This window comes from Hippopotamus amphibius, chromosome 9 (genome assembly GCF_030028045.1).
Source record: "Hippopotamus amphibius kiboko isolate mHipAmp2 chromosome 9, mHipAmp2.hap2, whole genome shotgun sequence".
Classification (NCBI taxonomy): Eukaryota; Metazoa; Chordata; class Mammalia; order Artiodactyla; family Hippopotamidae; genus Hippopotamus; species Hippopotamus amphibius.
In genome coordinates this window covers 120,041,924-120,067,944 of record NC_080194.1, presented here as the reverse complement: position 1 = coordinate 120,067,944, position 26,021 = coordinate 120,041,924, and the positions used below count along the sequence as shown (strand labels likewise).

Below are 26,021 nucleotides of genomic sequence, written 5' to 3'. Positions count from 1 at the left end.
ATGGATGTGTTGTGGCTTAACCAGTTTGCAGTCCTCCTCTGGAAAAATTTCATGTTAAAGGTAAGTGGAAGTATCTATGAGAGTTGGTTGCAAATGTTAATGAAATTGGAAGGAAAAATTTTTAATAGCTCCTTTATTTCATTTTAGTTTATGGGTTTTTTTCCCCTTTTGTTCCATGGCTGAGGGTAGGTTTCTAAACCTGAAGAATATCAATAGGGTAAACCTATAAAATCAATAATAAAATGGGAAAAGGGTGAAAAAGACCATCCAGAGAACCATTCATTTTGTAGAATGAAGCTGAGTAATATACAAATGTATTGAATACATGTGTACACACGAGTATAAACACACACATACACACACACACAATACTCTAAGGTTAATTAACATAATTTTGTTTCTCTTGCAGAAGCGGAAGATGGTTTCTTTAATTGTGGAAATTTCTATGACAGTGTTGTTCTGTGGATTGATTTTGTTTCATCGCAGAGATTCGATAAGGGAGTTTCAAAAAGCTTTGCGTTTCAGTCCTCTTCCCTTGAATAGACTTCCTACTTTCCTCACTGATGGGAAACATAAATATGAATTGGTTTATGTGCCTTCTGAAAGTGATGTGGCAAAAAATATTACTGAGATGGTGAAAAACAATTTAAATGCCAATCTTACAGGTTAGAAATTGTGATGTCTAAAATATTTTTTATAGTATAATTATTAATTTGTTTAAGAAGAGGCATGTTTCAGTGACCTTTATAACTTGTATGTTAATCTCAAATATAATGTTATGAACTTTGTCAAATAACATCGAACACATTCTTTGCATAATCTAAACAAAATATAATATTTAAAATTAGATGACTGAGTTGTGTAATTCTAAATCTTTTGTCTCTGATTGTGCTTCTTAAACTAGGGTAAGTACCTGATAGTATGCCATGTCCTGGCTATTGTAAATAGTGCTACAATGAATGGGTATATGCCCAGGAGTGGGATTGCTGGGTCATATGGTAACTCTATTTTTAGTTTTGCAAGGAACCTCCATACTCTTCTCCATAGTGGCTGTATCAATATGCATTCCCACCAACAGTGCAAGAGCGTTCCCTTTTCTCCACACCCTCTCCAGCATTTACTGTTTGTAGATTTTCTGATGATGCCCATTCTAACCGGTGTGAGGTGATACCTCATTGTCGTTTTGATTTGCATTTCTCTAATAATTAGTGATGTTGAGCAGCTTTTCATGTGCCTCTTGGCCATCCGTATGTCTTCTTTGGAGAAATGCCTATTTAGGTCTTCTGCCCATTTTTTGATTGGATTGTTTGTTTTTTTGATATTGAGCTATATGAACTCTTTATATATTTTAGAGATTAATCCTTTGGCTATTGATTCATTTGCAAATATTTTCTCCCATTCTGAGGGTTGTCTTTTCGTCTTGATTATAGTTTCCTTTGCTGTGAAGAAGCTTTGAAGTTTCGTTAGGTCCCACTTATTTATTTTTCTTTTTATTTCCATTACTCTGGGAGGTGGATCAAAAAAGATCTTGCTGTTATTTATGTCAAAGAGTGTTCTTCGTATGTTTTCCTCTAGGAGTTTTATAGTGTCTGGCCTTACATTTAGGTCTTTAATCCACTTTGAGTTTATTTTTGTGTATGGTGTTAGGGAGTGTTCTAATTTCATCCTTTTACATGTAGCTGTCCAGTTTTCCCAGCACCACTTATTAAAGAGGCTGCCTTTTCTTCATTGTATATCCTTGCCTCCTGTGTCGTAGAGTATTTGACCATAGTTTATCTCTGGGCTTTCTATCCTGTTCCATTGATCTATATTTCTGTTTTTGTGCCAGTACCATACTGTCTTGATCACTGTAGCCTTGTGGTATAGCCTGAAGTCAGGAAGCCTGATTCCACCAACTCCGTCATTCCTTCTCATGATTGCTTTGGCTATTTGGGGTCTTTTGCATTTCCATACAAATCATAAAATTTCTTGTTCTAGTTCTGTGGAAAATGCCATTGGTAATTTGATAGGGGTTGCACTGAATCTGTAAATTGCTTTGGGTAGTATAGTCATTTTCACTATGTTGATTCTTCCAATCCAAGAACATGGTATGTCCCTCCATCTTTTTGTGTCTTTGATTTCTTTCATTAGTGTCTTATAGTTTTCTGAGTACAGATCTTTTACCTCCTTGGTTAGGTTTATTCCTAGGTATTTTATTCTTTTAAGATATACTCTTTTAGCAAATTTAAATATACAGTACAGTATTGGTAACTATGGTCACCATGCTGTACATTACATTTCCAGAACTTGTAACTGGAAGTTTCTGTCTTTTGAACACTTTCACCCATTTCTCTCATCTCCCAACACCTCTGGAAACCACCAATCTAGTCTCTGTTTCTATGGGTTTATTTTTGCTTAGATTCTGCATATAAGTGAAAGACAGTATTTTTCTTTTTTGACATGTTTTTTAACATAATGCCCTTGAGGTTTATCTATGTTGTTGCAAATGGCAGAATTCTCTCCATTTTTATGACTGAGTAATGTTTCATCATATATATATATGTGTGTGTGTGTGTGTGTGTGTGTGTGTATATACACATACATACCACATTTTCTTTATTCATTCACCCATCAGTGGACACTTAGGTTGTTTCCATGTCTTGGATATTTGTAAATAATGCTGCAGTGATAGTGGGGCATAGATATATCTTTAAGATAGTGATTTAGTTTCCTTTGGATATATGCACAGAAGTGGAATTGCTGGATCACATGGTAGTTCTAGTTTTAATTTTTTGAAGAATTTCTGTATTGTTTTTCATAGTGGCTATACCAGTTTATATACCACCAACAGTGTACAAGGTTCTTTTTTCTTCACATCCTCATCAGCACTTATCTCTTGTCTTTTTGATAATAGCCATTCTAACAGGTGATATCTAATTATGGTTTTGATTTGCATTTTCTGATGATTAATGATGGGCATCTTTCATTGTACAATGTACTTGTTGGCCATTTGAATATCTTTCTTGGAAAAAATGTTTATTCAATTCTTTTGCCCATTTAAAAATTGGATTATTATAATTTTTTGCCGTTGGGTTGTATGAGTTTCTTATATATTTTGGATATTAACCCCTTATCAGATATGTGGTTTGCAAATATTTTCTCCCATTCCATAGGTTGACTTTTCATTTTGTTGATTATTTCTTTTGCTGTTCAGAAGCTTTTTAGTTTGAGATAGCATCTTGTTTATTTTTTATTTTGTTGCTTGTGCTTTAGGTTTCATGTCCAAAAAATCTTTTCTAAGACAAGGGTCAAGGAGCTTTCCCCCTTTGTTTTCTTCTAGGGGTTTTCTGGTTTTAGATCTTAGATTTAAGTCTTTAATCCATATTGAGTTAACTTTTGTGAGTAGTATAAGATAGGGGTCCAACTTCATTCTTTTACAGGTGAATATTCAGTTTTTCAACACCATTTATTGAAAAAATTATCTGTTCCTCATTGACTTTTCTTGGCTCCCTTCTCAAATATTAGTTCCCCTTATATACATGGCTTATTTCTGAGCTATTGTCTCTGTTCCATTGGTCTATGTGTCTTTTTTTTTTTATTTTTAATTTTTTATTATTTTTTTGGGGGGTACACCAGGTTGGTCTATGTGTCTTTTTAATGCCAGTACTATACTGTTTTGACTACTATAGCTTTGCAGCAAAGTTTGAAATCAGCAAGTGTGATGCCTCCAGTTTTGTTCTTCTTTCTCAGGTTGGCTTTGGCTACTCAGGATTCTGTTAACTTTTAAGTGTCTTATATTTTAGAAGCAGGAACGAAAGTTGTATATATTTAAGGTTGAGATTTTTGCTTGGCCTACAAGATTTCTTATTTCTGGAACACCCTCTCATGTTTGCATGTGTAAGCTCAGTTTTAAAAGTTGATGCAGCTCTTTATTTTGGTGGGTAAGAGGTTGATGGATTTTTCTGATTTTGTGATTTTCTTTTCTTTCTAGAGAACTTCTAATTTCCATCTTTCTTCTCTTTTTCCCCTTTGCCATAAAATCTCCAAGTGTGGTTTTCTATATCCCTATTCCCTCTCCACCAGAAAGTGTGTTTCCCAAACACTAGAATCTTAGGCCACACACACAAGTCTCTTCCTATTAATTTCCCCAGTACCCAGAGTTTTGACAATGATTTAGTTTTCTTTGGCTATTGTAAATAGTGCTGCTGTGAACATTGGTGTGCATATATCTTTTTTTTTTTTATTAATTTTACTTATTAATTAGTTTTTTGGGGTGCACCAAGTTCAATCATCTGTTTTTATACACATATCCCCATATTCCCTCCCTCCCTTGACTCCCCCCCCACCCTCCCTCGAGTCCCCCCCACCCTCCCCATCCCGGTCCTCTAAGGCATCTTCCATCCTCGAGTTGAACTCCCTTTTTTATACAACAACTTCCCACTGGCTATCTACTTTACAGTTGGTAGTATATATATGTCTGTGCTACTCTCTCGCTTCGTCTCAGCTTCCCCTTCAACCCCCGCCCCCTCCCAAACCTCAAGTTCTCCAGTCCATTCTCTGCACCTGCATCCTTGTTCTTGTCACTGAGTTCATCAGTACCATTTTTAGATTCTGTATATGTGAGTTAGCATACAATATTTGTCTTTCTCTTTCTGACTTACTTCACTCTGTATGACAGACTGTAGTTCTATCCACCTCATGACATATAGCTCCATCTCATCCCTTTTTATAGCTGAGTAATATTCCATTGTATATATATGCCACATCTTCTTTATCCATTCATTTGTTGATGAGCATTTAGGTTGCTTCCATGTCCTGGCTATTGTAAATAGTGCTGCAATAAACATTATGGTACATGTTTCTTTTTGGATTATGGTTTTCTTTGGGTATATGCCCAGAAGTGGGATTACTGGATCATATGGTAGTTCTATTTGTAGTTTATGTGCATATATCTTTTTGAATTAGTGTTTTCATTGCCTTCAGGTATATACCTAGCAGTGGAATTGCAATCATATGGTAGTTATACTTTCAGGTTTTTTTTTTTTTTTCTTTTCTTTTCTTTCTTGGTCATGTTGCGCAGCTTGTGGGATCTTAGATCCCTGACCAGGGGTTGAACCTGGGCTCTCAGCAGTTAAAGTATTGGGTTCTAACCACTAGACCATCAGGGAATTCTCTGCCTTCAGTTTTTTAAGGACCCTCCATATGTTTTCTCATACTGGCTACACCAATTTACGAACCTACCAACAGTGTACTAGGATCCCCTTTTCTCCACATCCTTGCCAACATTTATTATTTGTAGGCTTTCTGATGATAGACATCCTGACAGGTGTGAGGTGATATCTCATTTGCATCTCTCTAATGATTAACAATTTTGAGCATCTTTTCATGTGCTTGTTGGCCATCTGTATGTCTTATTTGGAAAAAATGTCTATTCAGGTCTTCTGCCCATTTTTTGATTGAATTGTTTGTGTTTTGGCATTGAGTTGTTTGAGCTGTTTGTGTATTTTGGATATCAACCCGTGTCAGTCTCATCACTTGAAAGTATTTTCTCCCAATCAGTAGGTTGCCTTTTCATTTTGTTCATGGTTTCCTTTGCTGTGCAAAAGCTTTTATGTTTAATTAGGTCCCATCTGTTTACTTTTGCTTAGAAGACTGATCCAAGAAAATATTGCTATGATTTGTGTCATAGAGTGTTCCCCCTATGTTCTCTTCTAGGAGTTTTATGATTTTGGGTCTTATTTATGTCTTTAAACCATTTAGAATTTATTTTTGTATATGATGTGGAGGGAATGTTCTAATCTCATTGTTTTACATGTGGCTGTCTGGTTTTTCCAGTACCACTTGTTGAAGAGACTCCCTTTTATCCATTGTATCTTTTTTTTTTTTGTCTCCTTTGTTGTAGATTAATTGACTGTAGGTGTGTGGGTTTATTTCTGGGCTCTCTATTGTGTTCCATTGAACTGTGTGTTTTTGTGCCAATACAACTCTGTTTTGATTACTGTAGCTTTGTAGTATAGTCTGAAATTTGGGAGGGTTATACCTCCAGATTTGTTCTTTTTCCTCAGGATTGCTTTGGCAATTCTAGGTATTTTGTCATTTCATATAAATGTTAGGATTATTTGTTCTAGTTCTGTGAACAATGTCATCGGTATTTTGAAAGAGATGGCATTAAATCTGTAGATTGCTTTGGGTTTATAGCAACTTTAACAGTATTACTTCTTCCAGTCCGAGAGCATGGGATATCCTTCCATTTCTTGGAATCATCTTCAGTTTTTGTCATCAATTTCTTATAGTTTTCAGGGTCTAGTTCTTTCACATACTTGGTTAAATTTATTCCTAGGTATTTTTAATGCAATTTTAAGTGGGATAGCTTTGTTACTTTCTCTTTCTGATATTTCATTATTAGTGTGTAGAAATGCAACATATTTCTGTATATTAATCTTGTATCCTACAACTTTCCTGAATTTATTTATTAGTTCTAATATTTTTTGAGTGGAGACTTTAGGGTTCTTTATATAGAGTATCATGTGACCTGCAAATAGTGACAGTTTGACCTCTTCCCTTCCAATTTGGATACCCTTTATTTCTTTTTCTTGTCTGATTGTTCCCTGAGAAATTCTTTATCTCTCCTTCAGTTCTAAATGATAATCTTGCTGGGTAGAGTATCCTACCTTGCATCTTTTTCCCTTTCAGCGCTTTGACTATATCATGCCACTCTCTTCTGGCCTGTATAAAGTTTCTGCAGAAAAATCAGGTGATAGTGTTATGGGAATTCCCATGTATTTGACTCTCTTTTTCTCTTGCTATCTTTAGAATTATTTCTTTATGTTTAAATTTTGTCATTTTAATTATGATATGTCTTGGTGTGGGTCTGTTTGGGTTCATCTTGTTTGTGACTTTCTTTGCTTCCTGTACCTGGATATCTGTTTCCTTTTTCAGGCTTGGGAAGTATTGAGCCATAATTTTATTAAATACACTTTGACCCCCTTCTCTCTTTCTTCTCCTTCTGGGACCCCTATAATGTGAATGTTGGTATGCTTGGTGTTATCCCAGAGAGCCCTTAAACTGTTTTCATTTAAATTTTTCTTTTATTTTTGCTCTTTTGATTGGATGATTTCCAGTATTCTATCTTCCAGATCACTTGTGCATTCTTCTGTGTCACCTAGTTGGCTGTTCATTCCTCCTGGTCTGTTTCTTATTTCATTTATCATATCTTCTGTCTGACTGGTTCTTTTTTATATTTTCTAGTTCCTCATTAAAATTCTCACTGTATTCATCTATTCTTTTTCTTAATTCAGTTAACACTCATTACTAATTCTTTGAATTCTTTATCTTGTAAATTGTTTATTTATGATTCGTTATTTGTTTTAGGGGTTCTCTCTTGCTCTTTCAAATGAGACAAATAAGTCTGTCTTCTCATTTTGTTTATCTTTCTCTGTCTCTATGAAATTAGCTGAAACAGTTACCTATTGCAGTCTTGAAGGCATGTCCTTATGTGGGAGTGTTCTTGTACAGCCTGCATGTTCCCAGTGGCTTGGTGAGAGAGCTGAATTTGACATGAACACAAGTCGCATCTTTCTTCAGGATGTATTGGCAGCTCTTTGCTTGGTATGAGGTGGGGCTGGAGAAGGAAATGCTAAGGCTGGAGCCAGGTGTGAGGTAGGGCTTTCTCTCTGCTCAGTGGTCATCACCACCATATAGGTGGTGGGGTCAGGTCCCAAGCTGCTGGAGCAGACTTGCCTGAGGTCAGAGCTGTCTCTGTTGCCTCTAAGTGTATGCTCTTCTGCCTCCCAGTATAGCACCCTTGCCCCTGAGGGGAGCAGTGCCTGGAGCAAGAGGGGCTGGTGTGGACATTTATGGACGCTCAAGGTATCTGGTGTGGCAGTGTGGCTGATGTCAGAGATCTGGTATGCTTTTGATGGGCTGCCTATGCTATCATCAGGAATGGCTGCCCCCTCCCTTCTTATTTGCTGCTTAGGGTTTGAGCTGCCACAGCAACTCACCACTGAGCTGTTTTTTAGTAGCCAGCATAGGTGCATTCCTCATGAGCAGAATCCTAACTTCCCACAGTCTTCCTGTTAATCCCACTGGCCCTCAAACCACCCATGGGGGCTTGTACTCCCTTTGTTTGACCCCAGAGCTAGAGCACCCAATCTGTGGCTCAAATTGCTCACTCCCCAGAGAGGGTCTCTGCCCATGTAATCTCCCTTTGCCTCTGAGTCTCCTCCTAGGAGCACAGGTCCTGACTTGATTGCTTCTTTTCCCCTCCTGCTGGATTCCATGTATATCTTTCTTACAGCCTTCATTGTATAGGACTATTTATGTTAGTCTCCAGTTAGATTTCAGTTAGAATTGTTCCACATGCAGATGTATTTTGATGGGTTGTTGGGGGAGGTTAGTTCCACATCCTCCTACTTTGCCATCTTGATTTGAGTCTTCCAGAATTGCTTCTTGACTAGTATATCTACATCTTCCCAAGACAACTTACTTTTTAGTAAATATATAACGTACACATAAGAGCTCAAATCATAAGTATATAGCTTAGTGAATTACTACTAAGTGAAAACACTCATGGAGCCACCACTCTGCTCTAGAAATGAAACATAACTAACATCCCAGAAAACATTCTCATGTCGCCTCCAAATTACTACCTCCCCTCTCTTCCCTCAAACTAACACCTATTCTGATCACTAAACCTCATAGATTAATTTTGTTTTTTTGAAAAAGTTTCTGTTCATGGATTTATATGAATTTGGGGGTGGGGATTATCTTCTTACTGTAATTGTGAGATACTATTGCTATAGCACTGGTATGTTCTTGCTTGTATCAGATTACATTATAAGAATATACCTCAGTTTATTTCTACATTATTATATTGGTGTTGTTTCTATTTTTTTTTATTATGTACAATATGTGGGTATTCTTGTGTATGTTATTTGGTGCACAGGAACATACAGTTTTATTGAGGGTGGAATTTGTGGGATGCTTTGGAGTAAAACTGATGAATTGTAGCACATGCATATGTTCAATATTAGTAGATGGTTCCAGTTCTTGGAAGTGGTTCCCCTTAGAAGATGACTAAGGTTTCAGGTGTTTCACACCTGTGCCTATTGGTGATAATATCAATTTAAAAAATTTTAGTTATTTTACTCAAAAAACTATGAATATAAGGGAACTTCCTTGACCTGATAAAGGTCATCTCTGAAAAAAATCACAACTAACATCATACCTGATGGTCAAAAACTGGATACTTTCCCCCTGAGATCAGAAACAAGTCAAGAATGTTTCCTCTTACCACTTCTACTCAATATTGTACTGGAGACTCTAGCCAAGGTAATTAGGTAAGAGTAAGGAATAAAAGGCATCCAGATTGGAAAGGAAGAAATAAAATGCTCTCTATTTGCAGATAAAATTGTATATATCCTAAGGAATTCACTAGAAAAATATTACAACTAGTAAGTTTAGTAAGGATGGATGAGGATACAACAACTAAGTACATTTCTGTACTCTTGCAACAAACAATTCAAAAGTGAAATTAAGAAAACAATTCCGTTGCCATAACATTAAAAAGAGTAGAATACTTCAAAATAAATTTAACAAAAGAGGTCCAAAACTTGTTTTTTGAAAACTGCACAGTATTGTTGAAAAAAATTAACGACCTAAATAAATGGGAAAAAATCCCATGTTCATGGATCAGAGAACTATAATTATGAAGAGGGAAATGCTTTCCAAATTGATATACAGTTTCCATAAAACCCCTAGTAGAATCCTAGTTGACCTCTTTGCAGAAGTTAACAAACTTATTCTAAAGTTTGCATGGAATTGTGACTCAGAATAAACCAAAACAATACTGGAAAAGTAAAACAAAGTAAAATTATTCACAATTCCCAGTTTCAAAACCCACTACAAAGCAATGATAATCAAGATAATGTAGTACTGGCACAAAACTAGTTAGGAGTGTCCAGAAATAAACTCATACAGTTATGGTCAATTAATTTTCAACAAAGATTCTAAGACCAAGAAATAGAGAAAGAACAGACACTTCAGCAAACTGTGCTGAGGAAACTGGATATCCATATGTAAATGAATGGAGTTGAATCCTTGCCTTATACAAAAATTATTAAAAAATGGATCAGAGGGACTTCCTAGGTGGCGCAGTGGGTAAGAATCAGCCTGCCAATGCAGGGGACACGGGTTCGATCCCTGCTCCAGGAAAATACCACATGCCGTGGAACAACTAAGCCCGTACACCACAACTACTGAGCCTGCACTCTAGAGCCTGTGAGCCACAACTGTTGAGCCCATGTGCTGCAACTACTGAAGCCCACATGCCTAGAGCCTATGCTTTGCAACAAGAGAGGCCACTGCAATGAGAAGCCCATGCACCACAATGAAGAGTAGCCCCTGTTCACCACAACTAAAAGCCCGTGTGCAGCAACAAAGGCCCAACGCAGCAAATAAAAATTAATTAATTAATTAAAAAATGGATCAGAAACCATCAGAGCTAAGGCTATAAAATTCTTAGAAGAAAAGATGGAGTAAATTATCATGACTTTGGATTTGATAAAGGATTCTTAGGTATAATGCAAAAGCATGAGCAACAAAAGATTTCATCAAAATAAAAAAAAATTGTGCTTTGAAGGACACCATCAAGAAAATGAAAAGACAACCCATGGAGGAAATATTTGCAAATCATATATTTGATAGGGACTTGTATCCAGAATATATAAAGAATGTTTACAACTCAATTATAAAAAATACCTAATTAAAAAATAGATGAAGGGTATGAGTAAATATGTCTCCAAAGAAGATATATAAATGGCCAATAAGCACCCAAAAAGATGTTCAACATCATTAGTCATCAGAGAAATGCAAATCAGAACCCGTAATAAGATACCACTTCACACCCACTAGTATGGTTAGAATAAAAAAGTCAGATAATAACAAATGTTCATGAGAGTATGGAGAAATTGCAACCCCCAGACATTGTTGGTGAGAATGTAAAATGGTGTATCTGTTTTGGAAAACAGTAGCAGTTCCTTAAAAATTAAAGGTAGCATTATCATATGGCCCAGAAATTCCACTCTTAGGTATAGATTCAAGATATTTCTGTAGAAATCTCTGTAGAAAGTAAAATAGTGGTTGCTTAGGGCTATGGGGAATGGTGAAAGAGTGACTGCTTAAACGAACAGGGTTTCTTTTTGAGGTGATGAAAATGTTCTAAAATTGACTGTGATAATGGTTTCACATATCTGTGAATTTGTTAAATACCAGTACACTGTACACTTTAAAGAGTGAATTGTATGGTTTGTGAATTATATCTCAGTAAAGTTGTTTAAAAAAAAGCAGATTTCACATTGGTGAAGAGTGATATTAGCTTATTCCAAATTGTAGGATTTGAGAATATGGAAAATAAAAACAAGATTTTTAACCCCCCTTTTCATTTCTGGGACCTAATTCCACTTCTGGACTCTTTTTCCTCCATCTCTCCCTCCCTCCTTCCTTCCCTCCCTCCCACTCTGTTTCCTTGATTAGCTATGTATTGTGTTGTATTGTATCCAGCATTTAAAAAGTTAATGGATAAATTTGACATGTAACATTGTGTAAATTTAAGGCGTACAACATGTTACTCTGATACAATTATACATTGTAATATGACTGTCATTGTAACAATATTTATTCTATTACACACTTACAGTACAATATTATTGTCTATATTCATTATACTGTACATTAGATCTCCATGGCTTATTTACTACCTGTTACAAGTTTGTACCCTTAAACACCATCAATCATATTCCACCACCTCCCATCCTTTGGTAACCACCATTTTACACTCTGGTTTTTTTTAAATTAATTAATTAATTTACTTATTTATTTATTTTATTGGCCATGTTGGGTGTTTTTTTGCTGTGCGTGGGCTTTCTTTAGTTGCAGTGAGTGGGGGCTACTCTTCATTGTGGTCTGCAGGCTCCTCATTGCTGTGGCTTCTCTTATTGTGGAACACAGGCTCTAGGTGCATGGGCTTCAGTAGTTGCAGCACATGGGCTCAATAGTTGTGGCTCACGGGCTCTAAAATGCAGGCTCAGTAGTTGTGGCACACGGGCTTAGTTGCTCCACAGCATGTGGTATCTTCCTGGAGCAGGGATCGAACCCGTGTCCCCTGCATTGGCAGGCAGATTCTTAACCACTGCGCCAACTAGGAAGCCCCAACACTCTGTTTTTTTTTAAACACAGATTTGATTTTTAGATATTCCCCACATAAGCAACATCATATGCTGCTTGTCTTTCTCTGTCTGACATCTCATTTAGCAAAATGTACTCAAGGTCCATGCATGTTGTCACAAATTGCCAGATATCCTCCTTTCTCATGGCTGAATAATATTCTATTGTGTATATGTACCATGTCTTATTTTTAATCCATTAATCTTTTGATAGACATTTGGGTTGTCTCTGTACCTTGGCTATTGTAAATAATGCTGTGAAAATGTGGGAGTGCACGTATATTATTATAACCCTGTTTTTATTTCCTTTGGTGTATAGCCAGACATGGAATTTCTGAATTATGTGATAGATATATTTTTTTATATTTTGAGGAAACTATATTGTTTTTTGTAGTGTTGGACTAATTTCCATTCCCACTAACAGTATATAAAGATTCCTTTTTTACCACATCCTTGCCAGCACCTGTTGTCTCTTGTCTTCTTGATGACAGCCATTCTAACAGGCATGAGGTAACATTTCATTGTGGCTTTTATTTGCATTTCCTTGATGATTAGTGATGTTGAGCATCTTCTCATGTGCACGTTGGCCATTTTGATGTCCTCTCTGGAAAATTGTCTATTTAGTTCTTCTGCCCACTTTCTAACAATATTTTTATTATATGTATACAAGTTCTTTATATAGTTTGTATATTAACCCCTCATCCAATATATACTTTGCAAGAATTTTCTTCCATTCTGGAGGCTATCTTTTCATTTTGTTAATTTTTTCTTTTGCTGTGAAGAAGCTTTTGAGTTTGAAGTGGTCCCATTTGTTGATTTTTGCTATTGTTTGTATTTTGTGTGTCACATCCAAAAAAAGTCATTGCCAAGACTAATATCACTAAGCTTCTTCTCTAAATTGTCTTCTAGGAGTTTTATGATATCAGGTCTTATGTATAAGTCTTTGATCTATTTCTAGTTAAGTTTTGTGAGTGGTATGAAATAAAGGTCCAATTTCATTGTTTTGCATGTTTCTCCAGTTTTGCCAGTACCATTTGTTGAAGAGACTATTTTTTCCTCATTGGGTGTTCTTGGTTCCTTTGTTGATTGTTAGTTGACCATAGATGCTGGAATTTAATTCTGGGCTTTTTATTCTGTTCTCTCGATCTGTGTGTCTCTTTTTGTGCCAGTACAGTACTATAAAGAAGATAGTTTTTATTACTGTGGCTTTGCAGTATATTTTGAAATCAGGAAGTGTAATACCTCTTGCTTTGTTCTTTTTTTCAGGATTGCTTTGGCTATTTGGGGTCTGTGTTTATTCCACACAAATCTTAGGATTACTTCTTCTATTTCTGTGAAGAATATCTTTAATATTTTGATGGGGATTGCATTAAATCTGTACATGCCTTTGGGTAGTTTGGCCATTTTAACAATATTTTTCTGATCCATGAGCATAGGATGTTTTTCCATTTATTTGTGTCTTCAGTTCCTTTCAGCAAAATCTTGTGGTTTTCATTGTACAGATCTTTCACTTCCTTGGTTAAATTTATTCCTAAATATTTTGTTGTTTTTGATGATATTATGATTGGGATAGTTTTCTTAATTTCTTTTTCAAATGCTTCATCATTAGTGTAAAGGAATGCAAATGATTTCTGTATGTTAATTTTGTATCCTGCAACTTTACTGAAATCATTGATTAATTTCAATAGTTTTTTTAACTCTAGGACTTTCTATATATAAGATCATATCATCAGCAAATAACAACAATTGTACTTCCTTCTTTCTGATTTGGTTGCTGTCTTGCCTAATTGCTCTAGATAGGACTTCCATTACTATATTGAATAGGAGTGGTGAATAAGGGAATCTCTGCCTTGTTTAAATTTTTCTCCATTAAGTATAATGTTAGCTGTGGGTTTGTCATATATTCATTTTGTTGAGTTATGTTGAGGACTGGTGGTAATTATTCTTTAAACGTTTGGTAGAATTCACCAGTGAAGCTGTCTGGTCCTGGAGTTTTCTGTGGTGGAAATTTTTTGGTTACTGCTTTACTCACCTGATTTGTTATCAGTCTGTTCAGATTTTCTATCTCTTCCTAATTCAGCCTTGGTAAGTTATGTGTGTCTAGAAATGTATCCATTTCTTCTAGGGTATGTAATTTGTTGGAATATAATTATTCTTAATAGTCTCTACTGATCCTATGTATTTATGCAGTTTCAGTTGTAACATTTTATCTTTTACTTCTGATTTTAGTTATTTGGGTTCTCTCTCTCTTTCCTTAGTCTAGCTAAAGTTTTGTCAATTTTGTTTATCTTTTTGAAGAACCAGCTATTAGTTTGGTTGATTCTTTCCATTGTTCTTCTCATCTCCATTTCACTTATTCTGCTCTGATCTTTACTATTTCCTTCCTTCTGCTCACTTCAGGCTTACTTTGTTTCTCTTTTTCTATTTCCTTGAGGTGTAAACTTAGGTTGTTTATTTGAGATATTTCTAATTTCTTATATGTGTTTATTGCTATAAACTTTCCTCTCAGGACTAATTTTACTGCATCCCACAAAATTTGATATGTTGTAATTTCATTTTCATTTGTTTCAAGATAATTATTTCCCATTTGATTTCTTCTTTGACCCATTGGGTTTTTTTAGAAGTGTATTATTTAATTTACACATATTTGTAAATCTACTCACTTTCCTCTTGTTATTGATTTCTAATTTCATACCATTATGGTCAGAGAAGATAGTTGGTATGATTTCAGTTTTACTACATTTGCTAAGATGTGTTTTGTGGCCTATCATATTATCTATCCTGGAGAATGTTCTGTGTGCACTTCAGAAGAATATCTATTTTGCTGCTGTTGGATGGAACATTTAAAAACTTAAGTTTGTTACGTTCATTTGTTCTGAGGTTTTTTCCAATTCTAACATTTTCTTATTGATTTTATGTCTGAATGATCTGTCCATTGCTCATAGTCCCCTGTTACTATTTTTTTGTTTTCTATTTCTCCCTTAAGATCTGTTATTATTGGGTTGGCCAAAACACTCATTCAGGTTTTTCCATAAGATGTTTTGGCCAACCCAATATTTGCTTAATATATTTAGGCATTTTGGTATTGGGAGTGTATATATTTACAATTGTTATACCTTCTTAATGTATACACTCCTTTATTATTATATAATAACCTTCTTTGTCTCTTGTTACTCTTTGTGACTTGAAGTCTATTTTGTCTGATATAAGTGTGCTATGCCACCTTCTTTTGATTTCTGTTTGCTTGAATATCATCTTCCATTCTTTCACTTTGAGCCTGCATGTGTATTTAGAACTGAAGTAAATTTCCTGTAAGCAGCACATAGGTGGATCTTAAAAAAAAAAATCCAGCGAGCCATTCTGTGCCTTTTAACTGATAAGTTCAATCCATTTACATTGAGGGTGATTATTGATATGTAAGAAATTACTACCTCCATTTTATCTTTTGTCTTCTGGTTATTTTATCTCTCTATTTTTTCTTCTATTTTTGTCTACCTTTTTAAGTTGGTGGTTTTCCATGGTGATTTGCTCAGTCTCTTCCTTTTTTATGTTTTATGTTTCATATCTCTGCTCTAGATTTTTCCTTAGTGGTTACCATGAGGTTTACATAAAACATCTCATAAATAAAATAGTCCTTTTTCTGCTTATAGCAAATTATCTTCATTTGCCTTTAAAATTGCTATCCTTTTACTCTTCCCCTTTCATATTTTGTCTCAAATTATTTTTTTATGCTGTGATTTTTTTTACCAAGTTATAGTAGCTGTAGTTATTTTTAATGTTCTTTTCCTTTAACTTTTATACATAATTGTTTAATATACTAGTCTAAAAAAGTTACAGTTTTATAATTATGTCTGTTCATCATTTTAATTAGAGATTTTTGTACTTTTGTCGTTTTGTTTAAGTTTGAAGAGCTCCTTTTAACATTTCTTATAAGGCTGGTGTAGTGGTGGTGAATTCCCTCAGCTTTTGTTTGTCTGCGAAAGGCTTTATTTCCTCTTCATATTTGAAGGATAACTTTTCTGGATAGAGTGTATTTGGCTGGCAGGTTTTATCTTTTAATATTTAAACTATATCATTCCACTTTTTCCTGGCCTGTAGAGTTTCTGTGGAGAAAACTGCTGATAGCCTAGTGAGGGTATCTTTGTAGGTTACTGTTTTCTTCCCCCTTTTGGCTGCCTTTGAAATTCTTTATTGTTAACTTTTGACAATTTAGATATTAATATAATGTGTCTTGGAGAAGGTCTTTTTGCATTGAGATTACAAGGTACTCTATTGGCTTCATGGACTTGTATATATCCAGTTTTTTCCCTAGGTGTGGGAAGTTCTCATTTATTATTTCTTTAAATAGTCTCTCTGCTCCCTTCTCCCACTCTCCTTCTTCTGGTATACCTATTAATTTTATGTTGGCTCATTTAATGGAGTCTGGCAGTTCTTGTAGGATTTTTCCACTTAAAAAAACTTAGTTCCACTTGAATGATTTCTAAATTCCTATCTTCAAGCTCACTTATTTCTCTTTCATCTGATCTGCTCTGTTTTCAATGCTTTCTAATGCATTCGTCATCTCATTTATTGAGTTCTTTAGCTCCAGAATTTCTGTTTGATTCTTTTTTTGAATTGTGATCTCTTTGGAAAAGTGCTTCTTCTGTTTGCTAATTTTATTCCTGAGCTCTCTGTATTGCCTTTCTGAGTTTTCTTGTGGTTTGTTGAGTTTCTTAATAATAGCTGTGTTTAATTCTTTGTCAGTTAGATTGCAATATTCTGTGCCTTTGGGTTCAATTGCTGGAGAATTGTCATTTTCCTTTTGTGATACCATATTACCATGATTTTTCATAGTGTTTGATGAAAATTGTCTCTGCTGCCACATTTGAAATAGTGAACATCTTTCTTATTTAGGTAAGGTTTTGTTTACTTTGATTCTAACATTTCAACAGATTGGTAACTAGGAGCCTTCCTTTTGTTTCTAGAAGGTGGTGCAATGGCATGAGTTTTTGTTTTCACTTACCAAAGCTGACTCTCTGCTAAGTTTAGGAGCACTCACATACAAAAAAAAAAAAGCCGACTCAGAGAAAAAAAAATAGTGGTGGTGGCAGATTAAGGGGAGTGTTTAGCACTGTGGTCCCAGACCTCCCTACATTCCCTAGCTGGAATCCCTGGGAAGCCAGTGGGAAGCTACTTTTCTTTGTCAGCCTTCTTCCCTCTCCTTCTCCAGTCTCTGAGGTCTCTCCAACTGCAGCTTCTGTGGCTGGGCAGAACACCACTTACCACCTTCACCCTCTACTTCCTCTGTTAGAATGGTCTTGTTAGCCCTTTGCTAGTGTCTGCAGTCACTGCTGCCAACCTATGCCATTACTGGCCTCCATTGCCACTCTCCTGGTTCCTCTGCCTCCTCCACAGACCAGTCCACTCACTTTCAGGTACATGGATGGACGGACCTCTCGGGTGTCCAGATGTGCTGTGCAGAGGCACTTTCATTTGGTTATGCATGTCTGACTAGCTATAAATTGAAGGGGAGAGAAGGAAGGAATGACTTCCAGCATTTCTATTAGTTTGAAGCAAAGGAAGTTTATCTTAGCTCAGGCTAGCATGTATGATGTTTGAAACTAGAAGAAAGCTCCTGCCTTTGTATTATCAGGTTTTAAATATGTAGGAACCAGTTCATTGCACTTTATCAAAAGTCAGAGATAGAGAAGATAGCGTTAATCATTTAAAATTTTAGGTAAAGTTCATATATTGTTGCCAATATAGAAAAAGGAGAATGTTAATGAATCTTTTTCATTTAGTGAACAAAAATATTGATATAACTTTACAAAATTTTGACCATTTTGATGAGTGTGCAGTGAAATCATTATAATTTTAATCAACATTTCTCTGATTACCAGCATCATTGAACACATTTTCATACCTTTATTGGCCATTTGCATATCTTTTTTGGTAACAGGCCTATTCAAATATTTTGCCCATTTTTATATAGGATTTGCTATGTTTACTTATTGATTCATAGGAGTTATTTTGATATCTATTTGTTGATTTTAGGTATTACATATCAGCTCTCCCAGTCTGTGTCTGGCTTTTTCACTCTTAGTGGTCTCTTTTGAAGAACAGCAATTCTTAATTTTAATAAAGCCTAATTTATCAATCTTCTCCTTTGTGTTTATTGTTCTTCGTGTTCTGTTTAGAAAGACTTCCCTATCCCATATGACTATTTTGGGGGCTTTTGTTTTGTTTTGCATGGATATCTACAGTCTATAAGGAATTAGGTTTTTTTTAATGGTGTGAGGTTTCATTTATTCCCATTTGGATATTCATTTGACTTCTTACTGTTTATGGGAAAGACCACTCTTTACCTACTGCTCTGTATTACCACTTTTATCATAAATTAATTGTCCATACATTCATGAATGTACTTAAGGGTTCTCTGTTATGTTCTATTGGCCTATTTGTATATCCTGTGTCAATCTGATACTATCTTAATTACTATAATTTTATCCTGTTCTGATAGTCTGTAAAAGAAGACTTCCCACCTTGTTCTTCACCCACATATTTCTGTATAAATTTTAGAATTAGCTTGTAAATTTCCATAAAAATTCTATTTGCATTTTTATTAGAATTGCATTGGCTCTGTATGTCAATTTTCACATTTTCACATTATGGTTTTCTTTAAATCCTTGAATATGGATACATAACTATTTTTTAAACCTTATTTCTTTCAATGCATATTTATGTTTCCTGATGTAGAGGCTATCGAAGACTTTAATATCTTGTTGACATTAGGAATAATTTAATTCCTATGAAAAACTTCAGTCATTTAAGTACTTGTCTGTGTGTGATTGTGTATGAATGGTTTTGTGAGAGTGAATTTCCAAATTTCATACAGATTTGTGAATGAAAAATGTAATTGAAAATGTAAAGTAGTTTTATTCTAGAACTTAAGGTTATTTTCTGAAATATATTTCCCACAGAAATAATTTTGTCACTTCTCATTTCTCTTCACATTTTTTCTTTAAATCACTAGTTTTCGAAACAATAGAAAATTGTCCGATGCCAGTTTACCTTAATATAGTTATTGTAATGATTAAATATTATTCATAATGTCATACAACTTTCATAATACACAAGAATTTTTGTGTATCCCCGATATTCATGAAGATAACTGTGATGTCAATATTTGAGTAATAGTGTTATAAAATTTATAATGTCATGACAGGACTATGGTATTTATGATACAGATCAGAAGATAGGAATAAGCATTAGACATTTTGCATTTATGTGATGACTGTTTATGTTTTTCTCTCTATAGTTCGAGGCTTTTCTTCAGAAGAAGACTTTGAGATGTACATTAAGCATGAAAATAAGTCTGCTCATGTCCTGGCTGCTATTGTATTTGATCATGACTTCAAACACAACAATGACAGATTGCCACTTAAGGTGAGAAAGTTTTATCTAAAGACCTTATAATTATACTTCAAAGTTTCAGGGATGTAATGAAATATAGGTAACATCCCCATTTTATAAATGGGAAAAGTTGTAACTTTCCCAAGATCATAACTGCTAGTATATAAGAGCAGGGATTTGAATCGAGCTCCAACTTATTTTAATACCTGTCCTTTTAACCATTATATTACATTGATGAGGAGAAAAATGTACCTCAAGAGCTTATATTCAGAAGATGAAGTAATAGGAACTTTAGTAAGGATATTCACTTTGCCAATCTATCTGGCCAGGCAGATGCTTCCAGAATATAGCTAGATAAAACAGGATGGGTAGCGGGACTTCCTAGGTGGCATAGTGCATAAGAATCTGCCTGCCAATGCAGGGGACACGGGTTCGATCCCTGCCCCAGGAAGATACCACATGCTGCAGAGCAACTAAGCCCGTGTGCCACAACTATTGAGCCTGTGCTCTAGAGCCCGTGAGCCACAACTATTGAGCCCATGTGCCACAACTACTGAAGCCCATGTGCCTGGAGCCTGTGCTCTGCAGCAAGAGAGGCCACCGCAATGAGAAGCCCGTGCACCACAATGAAGAGTAGCCCCCGCTCGCCGCAACTAGAGAGAGCCTGTGTGCAGCAACGAAGACCCAACACAGCCAATAAATAAATAAATTAATTAATTAAAAAAAAAAAGATAGGTAGCAATACCTGTTACATATTTAAATACCTTCTGGAATTTCAGATAGTACATATCTATAATATGATATTTAAACTTTTTAATGAGTTGATTTTAAGTGTAATTGCCATTCTAACTTTGTAAGTGAAGTCAAGTTTATAATAAAGCTGTTACTATGTGAAAGTTTAAAAAACCCATATCTGGATGTCTTTTTGGCTGAGGCAGCTCTATTTCCAGGGACTGTGAGCTCTAGAAGGAGTTTCTCTGACCTCTTGTAAGTAAGATCAACCTGTTGTTTCATTTTGCTCTGCTGAATGCCTCCTGTTTTGCATTTTGTGTCATGCTTTAATATATTGTTTTTATGTATCCAAAGAGGTAATTGCTTTGACTTTGAGAATTCTTGATTCTCATTCTGGTGGCATAAATGGAAGCTACTGTAATGCACTAATAACTAATTTGGATGTCCTTGAAATATTAAAGTTTGATCTTGAAAAGAAAAGTGGATACATATACACTAGCAGAGATTCCAACATGAAAGACTTCTTTCTTTTGAATGAATTACTTAATTTCTCTTCTAAGTCTCTACTAACAGCTCGTAGGCTCAGCCAGGTTGCATCAGAATTAGGACATCTACAGACACTGAGGAAGACTCTTATAACATTCCTCAAGGAGGAATATTTTGAACTTGGCAACTTGGTGTGTCTCTTTACCAGATATATAGATGTGCTACCTAGGGTTGAGGGAAATGATCAAACTATAGTATCTATGCATAGAGCCAGATCCAGCATTTAAGATGCAAATGTTTGCCAGTAGAAGGAAAGAAAGATAAAGGAAAATCATTGGCAGGACAGTAGTTTTTCTTTCTCTCTGACCTGTCCTCACTTTAGTCTTTTCACATATGCCTACTTTATGCTAATTACTGCCTCATAAAATGCTGATGCTGATATAGGTTTATTGGCATAGAGCCCCTTGCCAAAATATCAAATAGGTGTAACTTTGGTGCAATTACAAACTTCATTTTTGTTGTTGATTTTCTGTTGATTCTTCATTTGGAATGGATTCCTGACAAATTTTTTCCACGTTAATTTCCCAGTTGCTTGTTCTCTTTTTCTATACTTTACCAAATAAAATTTCTTCTCTCAGTTTTTTTCCCTGTAAATGATATCTAATCTCATGGCATTGTGGTCAGAGAAAATGCTTGATATGATTTCAATTTTTTTGAATTTACCAAGGCTTGATTTGTGACCCAAGATGTGATCTATCCTGGAGAATGTTCCATATGCACTTGAGAAGAAAGTGTATTCTGTAGTTTTTGGATGGAATGTCCTATAAATATCAATTAAGTCAAGATGGTCTAATGTGTCATTTAAAGCTTGTGTGTCCTTATTTATTTTCTGTTTGGATGATCTTTCCATTGATATAAGTGGGGTGTTAAAGTCTCCTACCATTATTGTGTTACTGTCAATTTCCACTTTTATGGCTGTTAGCATTTGCCTTATGTATTGAGGTGCTCTTAGGTTGGGGGCATAGATGTTTACAATTGTTATATCTTCTTCTTGGATTGATCCCTTGATCATTATGTAGTGTCCTTCCTTGCCTCTTGTAATGATCTTTACTTTAAAGTCTAATTTATCTGATATGAGTATTGCCACTCCAGCTTTCTTTTGACTTCCATTTGCATGGAATATCTTTTTCCATCCTTTTACTGTCAGTCTATTTGTGTCCCTTGGTCTGAAGTGGGTTTCTTGTAGGCAGCATATAAACAGGTCTTGTTTTTATATCCATTCAGCCTGTCTGTGTCTTTTGGTTGGAGCATTTAATCCATTTACATTTAAGGTGATTATTGACATGTATGTTCCTATTACCATTTTCTTAATTGTTTTGGGTTTGTTTTTGTAGGTGTTTTCTTTCTCTTGTGTGTCCTACTTAGAGAAGTTCCTTTAGCACTTGTTGTAAGGCTGGTTTGGTGGTGCTGAATTCTCTTAACTTTTGCTTGTCTGGAAAGCTTTTGATTTCTCCCTCAAATCTGAATGAGATTCTTGCTGGATAGAATATTCTTGGCTGCAGTTTTCTCTCTTTCAGGACTTTCAGTATATCCTGCCACTCCCTTCTGGCCTGCAGAGTTTCTGCAGAAAGGTCAGCTGTTATCCTTATGGGTTTTCCCTTAGATGTTATTTGTTGCTTATCTCTTGCTGCTTTTAATATTTTTTCTTTGTGTTTAATTTTTGTTAATTTAATTAATATGTGCCTCGGTGTATTTCTCCTTGGGTTTATTCTGTATGGGACTCTCTGCACTTCTTGGATTTGATTAATTATTTCCTTTCCCATGTTGGGGAAGTTTTCCACTACAACCTCTTCAAATATTTCTCAGACCCTTTCTTTTTTTCTTCTTCTTCTGAGTTGCCAATGATTCCAATGTTGGTGTGCTTAATGTTGTCACCAATGTCTCTGCAACTGTCTTCCATTCTATTTATTCTTTTTCTTTTTCCTGTTCTGTGGCAGTTATTTCCCCCATTCTATCTTCCAACTCACTTATTCGTTCTTCTGCCTCAGTTATTCTGCTGTTTATACCATCTAGAGTATTTTTAATTTCATTTATTTTGTTGTTTATTGTTTGCTCTTTAGTTCTTCTGAGGCCTTATTAACTGTTTCTTGTATTTTCTCTATTTTGCTATCAAGATTTTGGATCATCTTTACTATCATTACTCTGAATTCTTTTTCAGGCAATTTTCCTATTTCCTCTTCATTTATTTGGTCTTGTGGGTTTTTTCCCTGCTCCTTCGCCTGCATGATGTTTCTTTGTTTTCTCATTGAGTCTATTTATAGGATTTGCACTCTCCTTTCCCTATGTTGCCTAGTAGTAATTCCACTTGTTTCTGCCCTCTGCCCACTGTGGTGGGGTTTGTCCAGCATCTTGAGTAGGCTTCCTGGTGGTGGGGTCTGGTGTCTGCTTTCCAGTGTGTGCCTCTGAGTCTTTTGTCTTTGAAGAGCAAGCCTGTGTCAGGTGGTGTGTTTTAGGGTATCTGTGAGCTTAATATGGCTTTAAGTATTCTGTGTGCTGAAGGGTGGGTTTGTGTTCCTGTCTTGTTTGTAGTTTGGTATGAGGTGTCCAGCCCTGGCAGTCGCGGACAGTCAGACGAAGCTGAGTCTTAGACTCTGATACAGAGCTAAGTGAGAATTCTCTGCAGTTAATCTTCCCTGTGGCTGAGGACTCCCTAGTGGTCTAGCATCCTGGATTCAGTGCTCCCTACCCAGAGCCTCCTACTTGAGTTCTGCTCAAGTAGTCAAGACTTCAGAGGTTGCTTGTCCCGGCAATAAAGGGGATTAAAAAAGACTGTCCAAGCCCCAGACTAATTGCAGGGTGTTGAGTCAAACAAATACTAAATCAAGGAAACATATACATGCACAAGATACACAAGTACTGAACCCAATAGAACATAAAGCACCAGAAAAACCTGACAGAAGTACCCCAGTATGCAATCAGACAATCAAAGAGATAACCAGCAAAAATTCAAAACCAAAAAAAAAAAAACAAACCAAACAAACCCAACAAAACAAAACAAAACAAAAAAACTAAACACCACAAACACACACACAAACACATATCCAGGGAAATTTTGAAAGTGAGGATCAAATGTAATAAAGAGCAAGAGAACAACCAGACAGGCTGAAGATTCCCAAAACAAAATCAGAAAATTATAATTAGAGCAAAGATAAAGACAAAACCTAATAAGAAAAATCAAAGCACTGTGTCATCTGGAGAATAAAGCAAGGAAAGAGAGCAGACTGATAATACTGATTAAAAGTACATAAAGATAAAATAAACTAAAAAAGGATAGAAAACAGGGCAACAGAAGAGTGTAGTATGGCTGGAAATATGAAAAGAAAAAGAAAAAAATAGAAATGTATAAAAGAGAAGAAAAGAAGGTAGGAGGGATAAAGTCAGCACTACAAAAAAAACTTAGCTAGAAATAGAAAAATATGAAAAGGCTAAAAATAAAAATAGAATAAAAAAATAGAATAAAAAATATGTTATAAAACGTGTAGATCCCTTAGGACTAAGATCCTAATTTAGAGAAGAAAAAAAAGCTAGAACTGACCCCAGAATGGACCAGATCAATAGAGTTTTTATTTTTATTTTTTATTATTTTTTTGGGGGTACACCAAGTTCAATCATCTGTTTTTATTTTTATTTTTATTTTTTAAATAATTTTATTTATTTATTTACTGTTTTATTTATTTATTTTTTTATTCAAAACTTTCTGTTTAATAACATACATGCTTTTTTTTTTTTTTAATTTTTTTGGGGGTACACCAGGTTCAATCATCTGTTTTTATACACATATCCCCGTATTCCCTCCCTCCCTCGAGTCCCCCCTCCTCGAGTCCCCCCCACCCTCCCCGTCCCACTCCTCTAAGGCATCTTCCATCCTCAAGTTGAACTCCTTTTGTTATACTGCAACTTCCCACTGGCTATCTATTTTACAGTTGGTAGTATATATATGTCTGTGCTAATCTCTCACTTTGTCTCAGCTTCTCCTGCACCCCCGCCCCCCCCAAACCTCGAGTTCTCCAGTCCATTCTCTGCATCTGCGTCCTTGTTCTTGTCTTGTCACTGAGTTCATCAGTACCATTTTTAGATTCCGTATATGTGAGTTAGCATACAATATTTGTCTTTCTCTTTCTGACTTACTTCACTCTGTATGACAGACTCTGGGTCTATCCACCTCATGACATATAGCTCCATCTCATCCCTTTTTATAGCTGAGTAATATTCCATTGTATATATATGCCACATCTTCTGTATCCATTCATTTGTTGATGGGCATTTAGGTTGCTTCCATGTCCTGGCTATTGTAAATAGTGCTGCAATAAACATTATGGTACATGTTTCTTTTTGGATTATGGTTTTCTTTGGGTATATGCCCAGGAGTGGGATTACTGGATCATATGGTAGTTCTGTTTGTAGTTTTTGAAGGAACCTCCAAATTGTTTTCCATAGTGGCTGTACCAACTTACATTCCCACCAGCGGTGCAGGAGAGTTCCCTTTTCTCCACATCCTCTCCAGCATTTGTTGTTTGCAGATTTTGTGATGATGGCCATTCTGATTAGTGTGAGGTGATACCTCATTGTGGCTTTGACTTGCATTTCTCTGATGATGAGTGATGTTGAGCATCTTTTCATGTGTTTGTTGGCCATCTGTATGTCTTCTTTGGAGAAATGTCTATTTAGGTCTTCTGCCCATTTGTGGATTGGGTTATTTGCTTTTTTGGTATTAAGCTGCAGGAGCTGCTTGTATATTTTGGAGATTAATCCTTTGTCCATTGTTTCGTAGGCAACTATTTTTTCCCATTCTGAGGGTTGCTTTCTAGTCTTGTTTATGGTTTCTTTCGCTGTGCAAAAGCTTTTAAGTTTCATGAGGTCCCATTTGTTTATTCTTGATTTTATTTCCATGATTCTAGGAGGCGGGTCCAAAAGGATCTTGCTTTGATGGATATCACAGAGTGTTCTGCCTATGGTTTCCTCTAGGAGTTTTATAGTGTCTGGCCTTACATGTAGGTCTTTAATCCATTTTGAGTTTATTTTTGTGTATGGTGTTAGGAAGTGTTCTAATTTCATTCTTTTACATGTTGCTGTCCAGTGTTCCCAGCACCACTTATTGAAGAGGCTGTCTTTTTTCCATTGTATATTCATGTCTCTTTTGTCAAAGAT

General features: G+C 35.6%; 1 protein-coding gene across 1 annotated transcript in view; it reads left to right on the top strand.

Moving 5' to 3' along the window:
* LOC130861025 (phospholipid-transporting ATPase ABCA3-like) overlaps positions 1-26,021 on the top strand; it is a 216,268-nt gene continuing 190,247 nt past the window's right edge. Inside the window, exons 1-3 of the mRNA XM_057749529.1 lie at positions 1-60; positions 410-665; positions 19,501-19,628. Of these exons, the coding sequence (XP_057605512.1) occupies positions 1-60; positions 410-665; positions 19,501-19,628 (444 nt within the window). The remainder of the gene's footprint in view (positions 61-409; positions 666-19,500; positions 19,629-26,021) is intronic.